Below are 20114 nucleotides of genomic sequence, written 5' to 3' on the forward strand. Positions count from 1 at the left end.
TCCCCAGTCGTCAGTGACAACAGTTAACATTTGAAGATGTCCCACAGGCCGGGTACTGTTGTAAGCACTCTGCATGTAATAACTCATTTAATCCTCACAATTCTGTGAGACTGTCTCATCCCCACTTGAAAGTTGAACAGAGAGGTTTAAAAGCATTTCAGAAATTAAACAGCTGGTAACATGCATGGTCTGAGAACCTGATCCAGGCACTGTAGCTCTGGGGCACACATGCCTCCCTACTGCACTCAGCTTCCTCCTTCATGGACACATTCTGGAGGGCCACTTGGCTCCAGATATGGGGCAAATATGGCTATGGGTGGGTGGGGTGGGTCCACAGCCTTGCGACCGTGTTGCAGGCATGGCTTTCTGTACCCACATCCTCCACAAAAAGACCTTTCCTCGGCCCTGGGTTGGCAAGGTGGAAAGGGTTCGGGTGCTCCTCTAGCCTGAGAGTACAAGAACCATGGGTTCGCAAAGGCCTATCAACCCTTGGATATCTTGAGGGCATGGCCTAATAACCATAGCAGGTCCTGGACCTGGCCACATGAGAGTAATTACTATAAGTGCCCTTCTTGAGGTTTTCCAAAAGCAGAGAGGTGGGGCATCTGGGTGGCTCAGTTGGTTAAGCATCTGCCTTCAGCTCAGGTTATGATCCTGGAGACTCAGGACTGATCACTGCATCTGGCTCCCTGCTCAGCAGGGAGTCTGCTTCTCCCTCTGCCCCTCACTCTGCTCCTCCATGCTTTCTTTCTCTCTCTCAAGTAAATAAAATCTTAAAACACACACACACATAGAGAGAGAGAGAGAGAAAAAGCCAAAGCTAGTAGCTAGAGAAACAGCAACAGCCAAGCATGGTACATACACAGTGGGTATGTATGCACACATCTAAGTACTGCTTTCATGGGACTTAAATATGGAAGACAGGTATTGCAAAATGAAACACAAATAATGAGCAAAATAACTGTAGTTTGTGGGAAACGTGTTTACACAGATGGGGTACCACAAAAGAGTGTGAGAGGCCTAGCTGTAGATTGTGTGGTCACACTGGGCTTCACTAGAATTGACAACAGATGCAAAGCACAGTTCAGTGAGACAGGGAAAGAGGTTCGGACACACAGGCAGGAACAGTGTGGGCTGGGTAAGTGCCATTAAAAAGGCGGTGGAGCCCAGAGTCAGCACTGGTGTTAGCAGCGTGAGCTTCCACAGGAAGAGACAGGACCACAGCCCAACCAGCCCCTGCAGTGAACTTGGATGGTGCTCTAAACACAAGCCATTGCCAGGGGTCAGGTTTTGTGCTTCAAACTCTCAAGCTACAAGTGGTTGCTATTGATGAATAGATTTTACCAGAGCATTGGGGGGCTTGGGTGGCTCAGTTGTTGGGCATCTGCCTTTGGCTTAGGTCATGATCCCAGGATCCTGGGATCAAGCCCCACAAGGACTCCCTACTCAGGGGGAAGCCTGCTTCTCCCTCTCCCACTCCCCCTGCTTGTGTTCCCTCTCTTGCTGTGTCTTTCTCTGTCAAATAAATAAAATCTTAAAAAAAAATTTTTTTTACCAGAGCACTAATACTGGGAAATTTTCCAATTAGTTTGTTCTTTCCCAATTAATTTTCCTTCCAGTGAATAAGAAAATTCCAAATTTAGAAGAACTAAAATGCGGAAACTTAAAAGCCACGTAAGTTTTGATTGCTAATTTATTTCAGCAATATACTTCAACGAAGGTACAGCATTGCTCACTGTTACCTAATGCTATCATTTCTAGCCATTGTGATAGTGGGGAAAATGGGGGTATAAATATTTACAGGCAAGGATATACCAGATTCCCCCTGGTGCATTGCCTCAGGCTCTTCACCAATCATTCCGGGCCACCTCCCATTCCAGCCACCAGTGACTTTGTCCACACCACAGATCCAGCCACAGGACTCACTTGTGTAAACACTTCCATGGCTCCTCCAGGGCCAACCATGGGAAGCAAAACCTTCAAGACCCTTCACAACCAACCCATATAGAATTCATATTTTTATGAGGGAAATACAGCACAGCTTTCTCTATAGCTTTCTCAGTTTTCAAGAAGGAATGTTATTTGGGAGGTCTTAGATGGAGTCTTGGTATTGGTCACCTGAGGGGTTTATGTAATGAGTGGGGTCTGTTTGGGCATTGACTGTTAGGGCTGGGAGGGTGGATGCTGGGAAATGGGGTTAATGGTGTGGGCATCTGCAGGGATCAAGGTGACTCTGGCTGCAGCGACTGTGGGAGAGGCTAATTATCTTGGCCAAGGTCACTAACTAGCATGGCAGAGCTGCCATTGATCTCAAGAAGTCTTAACCTTGACATTATACAATTTCTAGATATGAAAGCTGACTGAAGGAAGTCTACAGTGTCAGGGGCAAGACAAAGTCTGTGCCCCCTGGAAATTTCCCTGTCTGGCAGATTGGGATTGGAAAAAAAAACTCGGAAGTTGATAGTATGGGTAAGTTCAACATTCAAGAGCCCTGGTAGAATAAGCTAATAATACTTCAAATTGGCCAGACTACATCAGTGAACAGCATGTGGAGCCAGACCCATGTCCTTCCTGCTATTTCTGTTTCTGAATCTGCATGCAAATACGAGAATGAATCATAGCCAGACTCCGGGTGCCAGGAGAGAGCAGGGCCCATAGCAGCATCACTATTAATGGGGAGCACTGGTGCCCCAGAATGATGATTTTGATATTGGTGTGCGGGATGGAGGGGAAAGACACAGGAAGCAGAGACTAGTTAGTATCCCACCACAGTAACCCACAAGAAGCAGGAAGGCTCACAGTGTCCAAAACCAGCCCCTTCACTAATCTGTCTCTCTACACCCTCGACTACCTTTCATCCAAGCCTCCTCTTGGAGTTTCTGTGTTCAGGGCTATGCCCCATCTTGAGTCCTCTCTGTTCCATAAGCTGAAAGATCATCTCTGAAACTCCCAGTCTTCTACAGCTGTCACTACTCTGTCCACACAGCAGCAGGCTTCCCTTGTCAAAGCTGGGAAATGGAAAATATCTACACCTGGGAATTTTTCATAAAATTCCCAAATGACGAATTTGGTGACGCCACTGAAAAATGGTGTCAGTATAGTGGAGATTTCTGAAGAGGTTTCATTCTGTAAAATGATGGTGGGAAGATTCACTTGGAATTGTGTACTTTATTCCAGTTTAGAAGAAGTCTTGCAAATTGTTGACTACATTAAAAAAAAAAAAAAGCAACAGAAAATGCAAGTTAAACTTCTGGGAAAAGTTGTATTTATTCAACAAGAAGTCAATGAGTGAGAGACAATGAAAGTAATGAGCTTGGGGGAAATTTCCAAATAGCACAAAATTTAATAAATGGGACAGAGCCAAACTGAATGTAATAGATGTGTTGAAAAATTCACACTGGTGAAAAGATAAAAGCATATAGTTAACATGAGAGAGGCCCTCCTTATGCAACTCTCTACACATTGGACACAGACAATATCCTTACAAATTGGTGAATTAAAGTCTATATCAAAATGTAATCTTCCTCTGCTTTAGAGAATTCATGCTGGAGAGAAACCCTCTGGTTGTAACATGGGAAAGCCTCCAATACAGAGCCCCATTTTCACTGAAACACAGAATTCATACTGGGAAGAAATCACTCAGAGCAATGAATGTGAGAAAGCCAACAAGCACAGCCCAGTTCTTACTTAGCAGCATAAAAGAAACCAACACCTTATAAATTCCACAAATTCGAAACAAAACAAAACCTTTATTCAGGGGTTCAACTTGATTGACTGAATCTCAGAGAAGGCAAAGCAGTGCCTATAGTAAATAGTAAATGGGAAGACCTTCAGGAAGTTGTCAACCCTGCACTGAACCTCAAATGATCCTTTTACACACTGATCATAGAAAAGCCTTCTTCTGGGAGTCCAAATTTAGCATACAGTAGAGAACTCATAAAGGAGAGAAACCTCACAAGTGCACTAAGTATGATCACATGTTAGTAACAGAGGATTCTCCACCACATACAAAATGGCACATGCTATAGAAATCATTACAAGTGGACTGAATGTGAGATGCCCATAAGAAGGAACCAGAACCTGCCTGTGGTCAAGCATTCATTTTCACATCAGAGACACCAGCATGAATGAATGTGAGGAGTGTGTGAAAGTCTTCAGCAGGAAGCCAGGACTCTAAAGCAGAAACCTTACACTGGGGAGAAACCCTCTAAATGTTCTACTAAGAAATCATCCAAACTCTAAGTCACAGAGTTCAAATTGGGGAAAACCACTAAAAAGTTTTTAACTAGAAGTCAATGCTTATTGAACATCAGGGAATTCATCCCAGGAGAAACACTAAGAGAAAAACAACAACAACAAAAACACAGAAACGTCTTCCTTTGGAACTGAGAGCTAACTGACTCTGAGAGTTCACATAGCAGAAAAACACTCTCGAAGCACTAATATGGTAAAGCCTTCAGCAAGAGAATACACCTCATCACGTTACATCAGAAAACCCACACAGGAAAGCAGCTCTATGAAATAATGAATTTTTGGAAAGCACTGAGCAATAAATAAAACTTCCTAATTCACAATGTGGAGAAACCATAGAAATGCAAAAAAATGTAAGGAAGGAGAATATGTACACCAAAAATGTTATTCTGAGGAGAAGCCCTATTAACTTAAGGAACACCTGGTCCCGGGGACAAAAATCTATTTATGCAATAGAGGAAGAGGAAAAAGCCTTTATGTTGCATGAAGGTTCGTTGACCTTCAGAATGAGTTCTGGACATCAGATACTAGAGAATTCTGAACTGATAAAGGAAAAGAGCCAATTTCACAGATAGAAATTGTACCATAGGGAAATACAATTCCGTAACTAAAACCAAGCTTTTGGGAAAAAAAAAAACACCCTCAAAAATAAATGTCCATGCATCTGAAGTCTAAGTATCTTCCTTCCCATGCTTCATGTTTCCCTTTCAAAGGGGACCTCTCAGTAAATGTTGGGAGAGAAAAGTGTGGATATTCATCCTAAGATGTCTACTTGGAATTTATCATCACCAAGGACACAACCCAAAACTCCTGACCATAATCTCTCATGGGCATCAGAAGAGGGCAACTGCTGCCCCGTTGCTTATTCTCACACCGCTACCACCACACAAGTGTTTGGGGGTCATTTAAGGGAGGATGCACAGGGAAAGGCAAAAACTATAGTCCACATGTTGACATGCCCTAGATCCCAGGGGTGAAGGTCCCAAGAAAAAGACCTCAACACAAGTAACCCCGTAGGGTATGTCCCAGTGCCTCTGCTGGCTCCCACGTCCTGTCCCAGGTCGATCCCTCACAGAGCTCTCTCACCTGAGGTTCGATCCCTCAGAGCCAAGCCTGAGTTACTCAGGCCAGAAGAAAGAACCTCAGGTCTCTTGGGGAAAAGTCCCCTCCTCAAAGCCAGCCCTGCATTTCCAGAGTGATATCTACACATTCTTGAATGTTGCACAGTCCGCACATTCTGATGGCTGTTTGGGTAGAACTCTCACTCACGCTGGGCCAAACCCAGGGGCTTCATCACACTCTCTGAACTCAGATCAGGAAGTGTAAGTTCAGTACTCCCTAGAGTAGGATCCTCTTGGTAGCTGTTTCCCACCATGAGTAGAAAGTCTGGTCTGCAGCAAGTACGTATGATGCCAACAGGCATGGAAAAGCAGGGATGAAGTGTGGTATGTTGGTCCAGGTCTTTCTGGAGGCCAGCCCCATCCTGGTGGGCATGGACTTTGAGGACCCCCTGCTTCTGACTGTTCACTGCAGTCCTGGACTTGTCACAGCTTCCACCGTGAAGCAAGAGAAAGAAAGAACAGAAGGGAGGGAACAACCACTCCCACTCCTTCCCCACTCACTACTTGGGGGCCTCTGTGTCCTCGCCCTTGGGTGGGGCTGCCACTGTTGAGGTCGCCTTGAGGCTCCGCTTCCGCTTCTGCACATTCTGCTCCGGGTGGAACAGGATGACGTAGGTTTTGGGCACATACAGCATGCCAAGGGACACTGACGCACTCAGGCTCAAGGACACAGTCAGTGTGGTGGTTTGGATGTAGATCTGAGCCATGGAGGAAAGAACCGGGTGGGACTCAGCATTTTTCCTTCCCAACCCCACCCCCACATGAGTCTGTGTTCATCTGGTGGATGGAAAGGGCAACCATATAAGCAAAGGCCCTGTGGCATGAAGAAGTGATGGTCATGGTGTGACTCTGACATAGGCAGGACGGAGAATGAATAACACAGGACCAAGTGGACAAGTGACCAAGGGAAGGGCTCATTCACAGTGAGTGACATCTGGGGAAGGGTCCATATGCCTAAAAAGCACTAGAGCATGTTAATGAATGGATGAATGTTTTCAAATGTACACACGAATGAACACTTTGAATGAAAGAGCGAGTGGGCAAACATGAAGGACAGTGGTGAATAAACACGTCTACTATACACGCAAGGAAATCGCTGAGTAATGAGCAAGAAAATGGACTGACAGATGAATGGACTGATGGCTACAGAGTATCTAAAGAAGTAACTGAATGGAAGTAAATTAATGGAGAGGCGCCTGGGTGGCTTATTCGGGTAAGCATCTGACTCTTGGTTTCAGCTCAGGTCATGATCTTGGGTCATGGGATTGAGCCCCATGTTGGGCTCTGCACTCAGCCTGGAATCTGCTTGAGATTCTCCCCCACTGGCTCCCTCTGCCCCTCCCCTGTGCTCACAGACACATTCTCTCTCCAAAACAAGTAAATCTTAAAAAAAAAACAACAACACAAGTTAATGGATGGTTAGAAGCATGGATGAACACATGAATGAACAAAGGAAAATTGGGCTGACTGAAGCAGCAAAGGGAGACTGACAAATGAATGGATGAGTTTTTAAGTATGTGAATGAATTAACCAACAAGCAGGCATTCATGCATGTGGCCCAACACTTGGGACCACCGAACCCTTCCATGGACAGGCAGGAAACAAAGGAGGCAGTGGAACTGACGGGGGACCCCAGATTACCTTTTCAGCTGACTGGGCAGTGCCAAAGAAGATAGGCACAAAAGCCAACCAGATGATGCATGTGGTATACATGGTGAAGCCGATGGGCTTGGCCTCATTGAAGGTCTCAGGCACGCCGCGGGCTTTGATGGCATACACCGTGCACGTGACCATGAGCAGGAGGCTGTAGCCCAGGCAGCCGATGAGGGACAGGTCCGACATGTCGCACTTGAGCACCCCTCTGGCCTGCTCTGGGTCCACTGTCCGTTGTTCTTCATAGTCGATCACGCTGTGTGGGGGCTGGGCTCCCAGCCACGCCATCACTCCCACCACCTGCAGGACCCAACATGGGTCAGGAACACATGCAGCCTGGCCACCCACCAATGTCTCTGGCAGGTTAGGGTCACCTTGAGGCTCCTGGCCTACTTAGTGGGATGCGCAGGCCTGAGAGTCCCCATGGAGAGGGGAGGACCATCCAGGAGGGAACTGCCTACGCAAAGGCTGGTGGACAGAAGGGGTTGCCGTGAAGATATGTGCTGGCAATATGAGGGCTGGCTGAGTAATGGGCCCTGGATGTCCTCTTCCTGTATCCCAACCATCACCAAGTCCTGCAATATACAGCGACTACAGGCAGAGGTGGCCTACACACAGTCCCTCTGAGCCAGCTTGGGGAAGGAGCCAGTGTCTGTCCCACTGATTAAGGGCTAGACTCAGCAGAGATTCTCTTTCCTAACAACACCCCACCCCTGGCCGCCCAGGGGTAGGCAGTACCATCTCCATTCTGTAGATGTGAAAACACTCGCTTGATCCCATCTAGCACCATGGCAAACCTAGTTCCTTCATATCAAACCTAGTTCCTGAGGACCCATTCCTTCTCCAGATCCTGAGAACTTCTGAACATAGTATAATGAAATCCTGTGGGTATGCAGAGTGAAGCCCAGAATGAGGCACTAAACTGAGTAGAAAGGATGTGAGCTGATGCTGGGTGGCCCTGGAGGTTATCAAAATCAAACTCAAGCACTGGATGTTGTACACAACTAATGAATCATGGATAGTACATCAAACACTAATGATGTACTATATGATGGCTAACTGAATATATATATTTTTAAATTACTGCAAAAAAAAAAATCAAACACAGGGATGCCTGGGTGGCTCAGTCAGTTAAGCATCTGCCTTTTAGTCAGGTCATGATCCCAGGGTCCTGGGATCTGCATTGGGCTCTTTGCTCAGTGGGGAGCCTGCTTCTCCCTCTCTCTCTGCCTGCTGCTGCTCCCTTGGCTTGTGCGCTCTCTCTCTCTCTGATAAATAAATAAAATCTTAAAAAATAAGTCAAAAGCAAGCACTAATAGGGAGGAGATGGAGTAGCAGTTCCCTCACAGAGACAGAAGACATGACCTTGAGCAAAAGGAAGCTGGGGAGCAGGAATTAAGACACATGCAATGAAGGCAGGACCCTAGAGGGGCTTCCCCTTCATTTGTGCTGGTTGCTCACTGTACAAGACTGTCTGGTATGTATATATGTGTGGGGGGCATGTAGGGCTGAAATCAAGCCAACACTTCAGTGCCATGCTATGAACCTAGAGCAGGGCTGTGTGATCCCGGAGAAGGGCATGCTTTTTAATAGTTTGTTCACCAGAAAGGAGAACCTTTTTGTGATCCTTCCAGAGGCAGCAGCTCCATGGACAAGGGACTAATAACATCCCACCCACCATCCAGGAGAGCAGTCTGGAGGCTCCTCCTAGAACAAGCTTCTAGGTAGGAAAAAAAAGTTGCCTATGAGGAACTCTCATCCAAGGCCTGAGATATACAGGAATAGCAAACAAAAGGGACCCCACCAATTTCACAACCCCTGTAATTGAAAAGGAACTAGCATTAGGGAACTAGCATTAGTACCTGGAAACAAAACAAACAAAGAAAAAAAAAACAACTCCTACAAAATAATAGAAAATAAGCAAAGCACAGGAACAGGCACATCACAGAAGAGGGAACCTCAAAGGCCAGATGCACTAGTAATTAAGTAGATGCAAATTAAAACGAGATGCCATTTCATGTCCACTGTATTGATGAATGACCCAGTAACACTGCAGGTATGCCTCTTTGCAGGGGTTTGGGATTTCCGGAAGGGAGGGTATAATGTGGAGAGTCCAGAGATGAGCCAGGAAGTACTGACTGTCGTCTAAGTACCTCTGTCCTGGGGGCAAAGGGACATTGCAGGGGTTTCGGGCGGGGAAGCAGGGAGGTAAGAGGTCGGGACATTAACAGGTGCTGGACATTGGCCTTCTGGATCTCACAGGGATAGCTCAGGCCCTGCTATCTGCAGGAAGATGGCAACACCTTTCAGTTATGGAGAATTACATAGCCTAAGGTTTGCAGGTAGGAATGAAAGAGGCATACACAGAGCTAGGCAGGGGGAAGGGCTTTCCTGGAGTGCAGAGCGTGCACTGTCCAAAGCAGGCTGAGCACAGGCCCTCCATGTAGCCCTGAGAACTGGCCTGGCTCTACGATGCCACAGTGCCACCCACACCTGTCCCTGAGTGCTACCCTTTGCACAGAAAATGTGCAGTGCTTTCCAGATCATGAGAATAATTTCCAACGTCTAATACTACCACAGAAAACCCCCTGAAGGCACTCTGCTTTTTGCTGCATGTAAGTCATGAAATCCTGGCCATTTGTGGAGCAGGACGCCCCACTACACAGTAAGGTTGCTGGAGCCCATGCCTCTCATCCAGGTTAGCCCAGTGACCCGGCAGCAGGAACTCCCTTTACAGAAACAGCTTCTTTTTCTGCTTGAGAAAAATTATCAGATGGCTTTGCCTTATTTTTATATGGGAGCGAAACTGTGGAAAGCATGTTCCGTGTAGGAAAATAATCTCATTGTTTTTTACAGAAACAGCGCTGGATGCTGGCACTCCCCAGCTTACTGACCCAGTTCCCTCGAGGATGGAGCAGGATGGGGCTTGCGGGAGGAGTTCTGTTTATAGGAGAACAGTGGGGCCGTGGCTCCTGCAAAATTTTTTTTTTTAAAACATGGGAGCCAAAACAGAAGAGCGTTTATTGGGTTTTCCGAGTGGAGGACAACCCGCCAGCCCAGCCGTGGTCCCTTCCCCCTTTCCCCCCTCGCGTGGCCCCAAGAGCCCGCGGCCCACCTGCACGGAGGTGAGGCTGAAGGTGATGGCGAGCTGCGAGGTGGGGCTGATGAAGGGCGGGGGCGTGACGGAGCGCTTCCCCTGCTCAAAGATGCGGTAGATGCGGTTGGTCTTGGTGAGCAGGGCGGAGTAGCTGAGCGTGGTGCCCAGGCCCAGGAAGAGCCGGCGGGCGGCGCACACAGCCGCTCCGGGCTCGGCAACCATGAGGAAGGTGATGGCGTAGATGAGGAAGATGCCGGTGAGCAGCACGTAGCTGAGCTCGCGGCCGGAGGCGCGGACGATGGGCGTGTTGTTGTGGCGCACGAAGGTGGCCACCACGGTGGTGGTGGCCATGCTGCCCAGCACGGCCAGCAGGAGGGGCGGTGCGGCCCACGGCGAGGACCAGGTGAGGCGCACGACGGGCGTGGGGCGGCAGCCCGTGTGGTTGCGTGTGGGCCGCATGTCCCCGGGGCAGGCCTCGCACGTGAACTCGTCCACCTGGAAGCGGTAGCCGTCGCAGGGCTCGCAGTGCCAGCAGCAGGGCACGCCCTTCACCATCTTCTTGCGCTCCCCTGGCCCGCAGGGGAGGCTGCACAGGGATGAGGGCACCTCGCGGGTCTCCCCTGACCACTGCAGGGCTTCCACCTGCGGCACAGGAGACGCGTGGGCCTGAAACATCCACCCGGGGTGGGCTGGGGGGGTCTGTGCGCCCCTCCACCCCCGCCACCCCGGGCTCCGCGGGTCCGCGCCCACTCACGTCCAGCCTGAGGTTCTCTGCCCACTGGCCCACCGCCTGGTAGCCGCCGCTGCCCGCGCTGCCGTTGGCCGCCTGGTATTGGAAGATGTCGTACCGCCCCGGCGCGTCCCCATTCTCGTTGAACATCACGGGGGTCCCCGCGCTGCCTGGAACGAGAGCCGGGAACCCTCAGCTGGTCCTCTAGTCCCTCCCGGAGAGGCCCCTGGGGCGGCCCAGGATGCAGGGAGGCGTGAGGCACTTGCGCAAAGACGCTCGGAGTCATGGGGGACATCACCTCCCCCCCACCCATTGGAGGTGGCCGCGGTTAACCACCCCCCCCGGAAGTAACAAGCCTCGGGAGCACGTGGGGACAGTGGGACCGCAATGCATTGCTGGTGGGGATGCAAAATGGTGCCGTCACTGTGGAAAACGGTGTGGCGGGTCCTCCAGAAACTGGACGTAGGATTACCACCTGGCCCAGCAAGCCCACTTCCAGGGTATGTCCAGAAGAAAGGACTCAGCTCAGAGCCTCAAAGATGGGTCACCCACGTTCACGGCAGCATCATTCGTAGTGGCCAAAGGTGGACGCACCAGGGGTTGAATAGACAAACAAAATGTTCCCCTATTCATGCAAGGTGATTCTTCAGCCTTAAAAAAGGAAAAGAGGTTCTAACGCCGGCCACAACGTGGGTGAACCTTGCGGATGTTATACTGAGGGAAAGGAGTCAATCACAAAAGGACAAATAGTGCCTGATCCCTCTCACAGCAGGTACGTAGAGCAAGCAAAATCATAGGGACAGAAAGTAGGATGGAAGTTGACAGAAGCTTGCAGGAGGGGGGATGGGGAGTTAGTGTTTAATGGAGACAGAATTTCGGTCTTGGAAGATAAAACAAGTTCTGGAGAATGGTTGCACAACAGGGCACACACGACTAAACTGTACACTTAAAATTGGTGAAGATGGGGGCGCCTGGGTTGCTCAGTTGGTTAAGCATCTGCCTTGGACTCAGGTCACGATCCCCGGAGTCCCACATTGACTCCTTGCTCGGCGGGGAGCCTGCTTTTCCCTCTGCCTGCTGCACCTCCTGCTTGCACTCTCTCTCTCTCTCTCTCTCTCTCTCTCATTCTCTCTGACAAAATCTTTTTTAAAAATGGTGAAGATGGCAAATATGAGCCTACATGTATGTCACCACAGTTTATAGAGAAAAAGAAAGAGCTTAGCTGGCCGGGCCAGACGGTGGGTCCAGACCTGTACAAAGAACAATCAGCCTTGTTTCTTTCAGAGGCTTGTTCAGCCAGTTCGTGGGGCTGGTCTGGGGTGATGTTAAGCTGTGCTATTTAACAGACAGCTTGGCAGGCAGAAGGTGCTCCATATTTGGTGGGAGAACAGTTTTTAATTTTTATAAAGAGTAGTCACTGAACAAGAAGCCTATCTTTCCGCACAAACCAGGAGTGTGGCTTGAGTCTTCCTGGGCCTTTTCCAGACCTTATTCTGAGCCCTGCCCATGTGCCAGGCCCTCTGCTGCTACCAGGGGACAGGACACCATTCTGCCTCTCCCATCCCTTTGATCCTGAGTCAGCCCAGGTCCAGCAGAGAAATCCATGCCAGGGACATCCCTTCCCTTTGGGAGGGGATCTGTCTCTCACTCACCATTGAAGCGGACTGCTCGGATATACTGCAGCAGCATCCGCCCATCGGTGGTCTCCATGGCTGGGCACAGGCCAGTGAGCCCGGGGCAGAGCGCCTGGTGCATGCTGTGGAGGGCGTGGGCAATGGCGTACACCGCGTCGATCACAAACTGCACCTTCCCCTCCTGCTCGTAGGTCGAGTCCCGGCCGATGCGTTCCTCGCCTGTCCTAGGGATGCCCAGAGGAAGTGTGCCCGGCCCTCCTGGGTGCCCCGCCCGGCCTCAGGCCTTCTCCCCGACCTCCCGTGCCACCCCGGGCAGCTCTCACCTGTGCATTTGCGGATGGTGTCATCTGACTGGGTACCTGAGCTGGTCAGTTTGCAGTTAAAATTCTCCTCCCAGAACTCGGCAAACCAGATGTTGCGGCGGTTATTCTCCAGGGAGCGGGTCATGAAGTACTGGTCAAATCCTGAGAGGGAGGAGAGAGGGCGGCAACCATCTGAATGATTCCTCTGTGCCCCTCTACCACTTGCTTACTGTGCAGCTAGGACTGGCCACACGGTCAGCTTCTGGCCTGTGATTTCAAAGCCGTCTGGGGGCTTCAGGGTAGATTGTGCATCCTATTGTAAACTCAGAGCCTCGCCACCTCGAAGACTTTTATGCTGCTCCTTCTTTCCTGGTTGGGATGCGGTGGTAAAGATGTAATGGGAGGAGCTCCCGCAGCCACTTTGTGAATAAGACACCTGAGTCACGAAGGCACAGAGCAACTATGGAGAATGGTGGAACAGAAGTGGGGATAGAGCTCAGGGCTTTGAGAACATCATTAACTCACTGCCCCCAACCTGAAGTGGCCTGTTTTCAGACATCTTATCTGGCGATGACATGACTTTATTGCTAAAACCACTCTCATTCTAAATTGTCAAATGCAACCAAGTGCACTCTAAGGGAAAGAAAGAGCATGAGGATGGGTGGGAGGCTGGGAGCCCCGGAAAGTCAGAGTTCTGAGTCTTTACGAGGTTCTGTGCTTCATTAAAATAGCCTGAAGCATCTTGTCGAGGCATCTTCAGTTCAGGCTTTGGGAAAATGACCAAATCCTGTTGTAAAGTGAACCTCTCTGCTGGGTTCTTCCAGATATTCATGGGTAGGATGGTGAAGGGAGGGAGGGAGGCAGGTTTCATCATTTGATCGATGGGACAATATGTCCCCATCCTCGGTTTTGCTCCCTTTCCCTCCCCCCTCAAATTAGTGTGTCTTGTGCAGAACCAGAAATACCAGGAAGATAGGCATTGAATTAAAACAAAAACAAAAACAGAAAAGCCACAACTAATTCTTGACCCTGTGAAGTGAGGGTGGGCTTTTCCTCCTTTGCCAACTCAAACACTGCTTGCTGGGATGTAGTCACAGAATTTTAGAATCCTAGAATTTGGGAATCCCGGAAGGGACATGGAGCAGGATACACAATTTTACAAATGGGGAAAACGAATGCCCCCCAAGAGGGGATCGTGGGGAGGACAAGCAGGGGCCTGGGATGTGGTGGGAGAGGGCATCCCGGCACTCACCATCTATGGAAGCTCTTTTGGGCAGGATGGTGATGGCCCCCACAGCCACATCCTCCAGGTTCAGGATGGGAGAGGTCTTGGCTCCCCAGCTGTCTGAGCCGACCCATAAGAAGTGACCTGTCAGGTTGGCGTGGCGTGCGGCCTCTAGGACCCTCCTGGTAGGAACAGGGTCAGGGTGAGTGAGGACCGGAGATCCCCCTTCTACTTTCTGTTTTTCCCTCTCCTTCTATCCCATTCCAAACCACTCACCAGACCCTCATTAAGCAGTAAAAATGGTGGGAAAGGAGTTTTGGACACTTGCTCCAGGGTTCTTAGGTAGTAAAGTTTCTAGCCAGGCTCTGGCCCTAGGCTGCCCTCCTGTTCTGTGCACTTGCGGCCCACTTCAAGGAAGAAGGGCCTCCCTTCTCTTGCCAAGCCTCCTGCTGGCCTGGAACCACACAGGCCTCGGGTCAGGGTCCATGACCCCCTGCTGATACCCCCTGCACTACCCCAGGTCTCCTTCTCTGACAGCTCATTTTCGGCACTCAGATCTGCCCATGGGTCTCTCCCCCACTGTGAATGATAAGAACAGACAGGTATTCCTCTGTGGTTTCCCTTGGCAAGTCCTGGAGTATCTCCACCCACACCCAGCCCGGTTCATTTCTGGGTGCACCAGACAGACAGATGCGAGCCGGGAACGTCTGTAAGGGCAGGAGGGTTGGGGGGGGGGCATCAAGAAGAGGGAGGAGGAGGAAGAGAGGATGTGCATGGCTGGGGGATGTGTAAGAAGAGGGGGCAGGGCCTTCGGGGAGAGCCTCTGATAACCACAGTGACAGAATGTGCCGGCTATACCACCTGATGTCGTCCTCGTTGGCAAAGATGATGATGCCCCTGGCGTTGGGAGTCTCCATGAGTCTCTTGATCACCTTGTTGAATTCTCCTGGCTTCGGTTCCCTGGGAATCTTGATGGACTGGGCAATGCAGACCCCCCCTGGGTGGGGGGATGCCAGAATCACCTCTTGTTCAACCCAAGTACCCACCCACCGGGGCCACCATGGTGCAAGACTGTGATGGGGACCGAATGCTCCGAAGGGGCGCCTACCCACAGAGGCACCATCCAGGCTCCCCACCATGGGCCCAGTGCCCCATCTCATGGCTTTGGCCTTGTCCGATGGCCCCTGGCTCACCCCTGTGTAGGCTCCTTGATGCCTTGGACCCCCGCTCCCAGCTCACCAGCCTCCCGGGAGATCTGCACAAAGGCCTCAACCCCGCTCTCGCCATAGTTGCCCTCGGAGGCCAGTGTGGACACGTAGTTCCATCCCAGTGCCCTCACGATGTCCACCATGGCCTGGGCCTGATAGGAGTCCGGTGGCACAACTCGGGAGAAGAAGTCGTAGCGTGTGGAGTCACTGAGCTCAGGCGCTGTGGAGGCGTAGCTGATCTGGGGTATCTGGAAGGGGGAAGGACACCTGGGCTACAGATGGAGGGAGGGCAGCAGGGATCCAGAACACAGGTTGGGGCACCGAAGTCTGGGATTAGGGCACCGGGGCCCACGTGGGAGAGCCACATGGAGAGCCCCAAGGGCATGGGGAACGCTCTGTCTTTGAGATGTGGTCTGATGGAATATGGGAGGTACAGGGGTCTAGGGAGAGGGCAGGGCACACCGTGCACAGTGGTGGCGACTGTGTCCAGCCAAAGGGGAAGTGGAGGCTCAAGTCCAGCCTGCAGCCCATTCAGCTGCTGGGCAAAGGCTGCATTGGCAAGGGGAAATGGAACTCCTTGTCAGTCCCGGGAGGCAACATGTTTTCCTAATTCACACAAAGGGACAAGTCTGTGTGGGGGAGCAGCAGACCCAGGCAGGGTCAGAGCAGGCAGGGGGCTGGGACGGGGTTATTTGAGTCAAAGCTCTTTCTGGCCTAATGGAGGGGTCTGCTTGCAGCTGGGCTTATCTGTGTGCTAGAGTGATTGACAGCTGGGATTATGGGCTAAGCTGATCCTGGAGAAGGGGGGAGGGGAAGAGCAAGTGTGAAAGGAGAGTGGAGAGTGGAGAGGCTAGCAGAGCAGAGGGGTGAGGTGGGAGCTGGTGTGAGGGGAAGAAGAGAGAGAAGGTTCTGGAAGGACTGGGCTGAGCTGGTCTAGGGGAAACAGGGATGTCTGAAGCAAGGCAGAAAGAAAGTGTGGCGTATGGAGACATAATGGGAAGAGCAAGAGGGAGAGAGAAGGGAAGAGGAAAAGAGGAAGGGGGAAGAGAAAAAGAGAGACGAGGAGAGAGAGAAACAAGAACCACAAAGAAGGAGGGAAGGTCAGAGTAAGGTCCAGCGTGGTTAATGGATGCTGTAGCTACTCTGGGCACTCTGGACACTAAAGTTTGATCCTCAGAACCACCTTCCTGTACATGTTGAACTTCCTCCAGGAAGTTTATCTAAAATGCATTGCGATCACAGTGATGCACACACATAAGGAGGTGAACTCGGAAACCCTCAACCCTGCTCCTGGACCAGGAACAGCAAATCTGGCCCCTGGCTGCCTTTCCTGCACCAGTGTCTTCATTCGTTTAATTTTTAAATTGATAGCCAGGGTCTAAAACATGGGAGTGGGGCACCACCCCTCTCTTGGGCTGATCTGGCGGCAGTGGGCTCTGGACTTGTGGGGGTCCTGCTTCACTCATCTACACCCCAAACCTGGCCCCTGAAGACCCCCGAGTTTGAGATCTCTGCACTCAGCCTAGAGAGGCAGACATAGGGAAAAGGACAGAAACTAAAGCTCCAGGCAGGACAGGGGACAGAGGTACAAATGCAGACAGACATGGGCAGGCAGGTGAGATGGAGACTCTTCCCTGTGCCCCCCATCCCCCTTATAAACTCTCCCTGTCCCAGCTAGAAGGTGTGTCTGTACAATAAGCTCTTGTCCAGGGGGAATCAGGATGGGGGGAATTATATGGATGCAGATGATGGAGGGGGGCCCAGATGAAACCCCTACCCAGCATGGTAGAAACAGGCCATGCCTGGGAGAATGGGAGAAACTCTCAAGAAACACAAGTCCCCTCCCCTAGCCAGATGGAAGCAAAGCCTTCCTCTGGGCTCAGAAGGACAAAGCACAGAGATGCCCAAATGAATGACTACTGCAGAAAACCCCCAAACTCTAATGCCAAAGGCCCCCCAATCCCTGATTCCTGTTGCCCTCCCCCAATCACTGCCCCCCAGGATGCAAGGAAGGGCTGTCCTGCATTTAAGATGGTTCCCTGAAGCTGAGGGAACTACCCTCGCTCCCCACCTCCCCAGGAGTCAGGGGTATGTCCTAGTTGCCCCACCAGAAGGAGGGGCCTGATCCCAGGAAAAATTTGCACTCATTTGAGCACTCCCCAGGGCCCGGGGTGAGACCACCACACAGCAGAGTGCAGTGAGTGTGCCCCAAACAAGGACACCCAAGCTAGTGACCAAGTAGGTGCTAAATTAGGAGCTGCCCTGTTGTTATAGTGAATCGCGTCCCCAGCCCAAGGCTGCAACCGCTTCAAGGCAGCACCTTGACCCTCCAGAAGGTAGTTTTCCTTAATTCTCACAAATGGCTGTGTGTGCACACGGCAGCTCTGGCAGGGCCCCAGAGCAGACAAGGAAGGGTGGACCGGTTGGGTTGATGTGGCTCGGGCGTACATCTGGTGCAAGGGACGGGGTTTGTGAATGTGAGGATTTCTGCCGGGAGATCAGACACCAGCCACCCGGAGGGCGAGGACGGGAGGAGGACGGAAAGAGAGTGCCCTCACCGCAAACAGGCGCAGCACGTTGGCGACCATGATGGAGACGGAGCTGGCCGAGGCGCCGACAACAGCCACGACGCGCTCCGGGGGCGCGGTGCGCAGTGGGGGGACGCCCCCTGGGCAGCGCACGGCCCCCTCGTCGCCGTCGCCACGGCGGCGAATCAACGCCTGCACGAAGCTCAGCGCCTGCTCCAGCGCGTACGTGTCCCGCGAGCAGGTGTCGAGCAGCCGCGCACCCAGGCGCACGCCAGGCAGGAGCTCGGGGTCGGCGTTTACGCGGTCCAGCGCGTACAGCATGGCCTCCAGCCGGTGCACTCCCTGTTCCTTCTTCAGCTGCCCGCACGCCCGGCCAGCCGCGCCCCGCGCGTGCACCGGGAACAGGCCGCCCAGCGTGAGGCCGCCCGCCAGGCGCACCGAGCCCGCCGCGCCCGCCACGCCCGCCTGCGTCAGCACCAGCACCAGCACCAGCATCAGCATCAGCAGCGGCGGCAGCGCGGCTCGGGCGCTCCCGGGCCGGGCCATCCGCTGTCCCGCTCCAGGGCCGGGAGGGAACAGAACGGGGGAACGCTTTGAGCGCCTGGCAGGAGTCCCGGGTCCTGGGGAGAGGGGAGGCGCGCAATGAACGTCGGCGGAGCCCGCTGGGGAAGAGGTGGGATAGCAATTCGCCCTGCGCTCGCAGGCCTCCACCGCGCTCTCACACCCTAGGGATCTTCTCACTCAGGTCCACCTGCGCGACCGCGGTCTCCACCTCGCCAGCCTGCTTCTCCCCGACGGCCCTGGGCCCCTGGTCCTCAGCACTCCCTAGCCGCACTCACCTGCACCAGCCGCTGTCGCTGTTGGTCAGGACAGGGCTGTGACAGATGTGCAGGGCCCAGAGAGGATTTAGGGATTCTGGGGAGGGGATGAGAGGCCACCCTGAGGGGTGTGCGCAGAAAGGGCGCGCTACACGGCCTTTCCCTCCCTCTTAGGAGGGGAGGGAACCCTACTCCCTGGGGCTGTTTCTTTCCTCCCTCTGGATGTGTGTCTGACCCCAACTCTCTCTGGCTGTTTCTGACACACATACACACACACACACACACACAGTCTTCTGTCTCTCCGTTTGTTTCTCTATCTCTGTCTCTACCCCCTGCCCATCTCTCTCTTCTCTTTCTGTCTCTATTAATTTCTCCTACTTTGTCCCCCTCTTCCTTTCTTTCCTAGCCACCTGGGCCTTGGTTCCAGCTGCCCAAGCCACTCCCCAACTTTGTCCCTGCAAAACCCGAATGGAGGGAGAGAGGAGCTCAGACTGACTGAGCCAGGTACACCTGAACAGCAGGAAGGAGAACAGGGCTGGCCAGGAAGGAAGCACCAGCAAGCAGACCTTTAACCTTACTAAGGACTCTGCTTAGTACACACACAACAACCCTGCAGTAAGGAGACGTTTACCGTGAGCCCCGTTTTGCAGATGGGAAAATAGAGACCTCAAGGAATGAAGTCTCATCTGAGGCCACATAGTTGGCATGGATTAGCCTCTGGATTGGCGCTCAGACTCGTATGAAACCAGCTGCCCACACTGCCTTTAGTGGAGAAGGTGGGAGGGACAGGGCCAGCTCACCCCGCAGCTTCTGCCCCAACCTCTCACATCCGATGGTGGAACCCTAAAGAATTGTCCTTCTGGTCATGGAGAAAGCCTTCCTGGGTTCTGGGGTCTGAAGCAGTGACCCCAGCGACCACAGTGGGAGGCTCGGAACTTACATTTCCCATCTCATCATTGAGGGCTGCGGTGAGGGGGCTTTAGCCACAATATGCGTTTACCATCATTCCTGTCTGAGGCCCCGGATTTGGCTCTCTCATGCAAAGAGAGGGAGAGAGCAAAGGGCCCCCTGGGGACAGGTGGTGAGCTCCCAGCCCCAGGGATTTGCAGGCTCATCCCATGGGGGCTTGAGCCAGCTTGGGCTCCATTAGACAGGGTGGATTAGGATGGCTGCAGGGATTTGGGCAAAGCTGGCAGAGGGAATGAACAGAAGCCATGTCACCCTTCTCTCTTCCCCTACCGCATGCAAGGGCCCTGCCAGTTTTACTCCCAGAGCTGTCTATGCACCTCTCCCTGGCGGAGGGTGGGAGCCAGGAGGACGGGACCCAGCTCTGCCTTTACCCATTTTCCACCTTGGGAAGAACGGAGCACTTAGCTGGCCCTAGGCCCCAAGCTTGACATTACAAAGGTCCATACAAACTGGGTGTTGTAGGTGGATGGGCTGGGCTCATACAGCCCGTCGCAGCCCTCCCCTGTTCAGAATGGATCAGATGAGGGCATCGCCGATGTCACAAAGCACGTTCCAGAATCCCACTGGCCCCTGAATTC

At 52.3% G+C, this 20114-nt stretch overlaps 1 protein-coding gene across 1 annotated transcript; it reads right to left on the reverse strand.

Annotated features, from left to right (window-relative positions):
- Positions 1 to 5872: 5872 nt before the first annotated feature.
- Positions 5873 to 18445, reverse strand: GRM6 (glutamate metabotropic receptor 6). The gene is made up of 10 exons (XM_004759086.3): positions 17780 to 18445; positions 15253 to 15469; positions 14875 to 15010; positions 14041 to 14195; positions 12810 to 12950; positions 12505 to 12705; positions 10877 to 11022; positions 10141 to 10764; positions 7014 to 7325; positions 5873 to 6070 (listed from the first exon to the last, which is right to left on the reverse strand). The coding sequence occupies exons 1-10, from the start codon at positions 18293 to 18295 to the stop codon at positions 5873 to 5875; spliced, it is 2646 nt and encodes an 881-aa protein (XP_004759143.3). The 5' UTR covers positions 18296 to 18445.
- Between the last annotated feature and the right edge of the window lie 1669 nt (positions 18446 to 20114).

This window comes from Mustela putorius, unplaced genomic scaffold (assembly GCF_011764305.1).
Source record: "Mustela putorius furo isolate JIRA1106 unplaced genomic scaffold, ASM1176430v1.1 tig00003923_pilon_pilon_pilon, whole genome shotgun sequence".
Classification (NCBI taxonomy): Eukaryota; Metazoa; Chordata; class Mammalia; order Carnivora; family Mustelidae; genus Mustela; species Mustela putorius.

Coding starts and splice junctions, on each gene's coding strand:
- GRM6 (XM_004759086.3), bottom strand. CDS start 18,295: ATGGCCCGGCCCGGGAGCGCCCGAGCCGCGCTGCCGCCGCTGCTGATG. Junction 12,706..12,809: donor CACCATCCGCAAATGCACAG/GTGAGAGCTGCC, acceptor TCCCTAGGACAG/GCGAGGAACGCATCGGCCGG. Junction 6,071..7,013: donor CTGCCCAGTCAGCTGAAAAG/GTAATCTGGGGT, acceptor TCCATGGCTCAG/ATCTACATCCAAACCACCAC.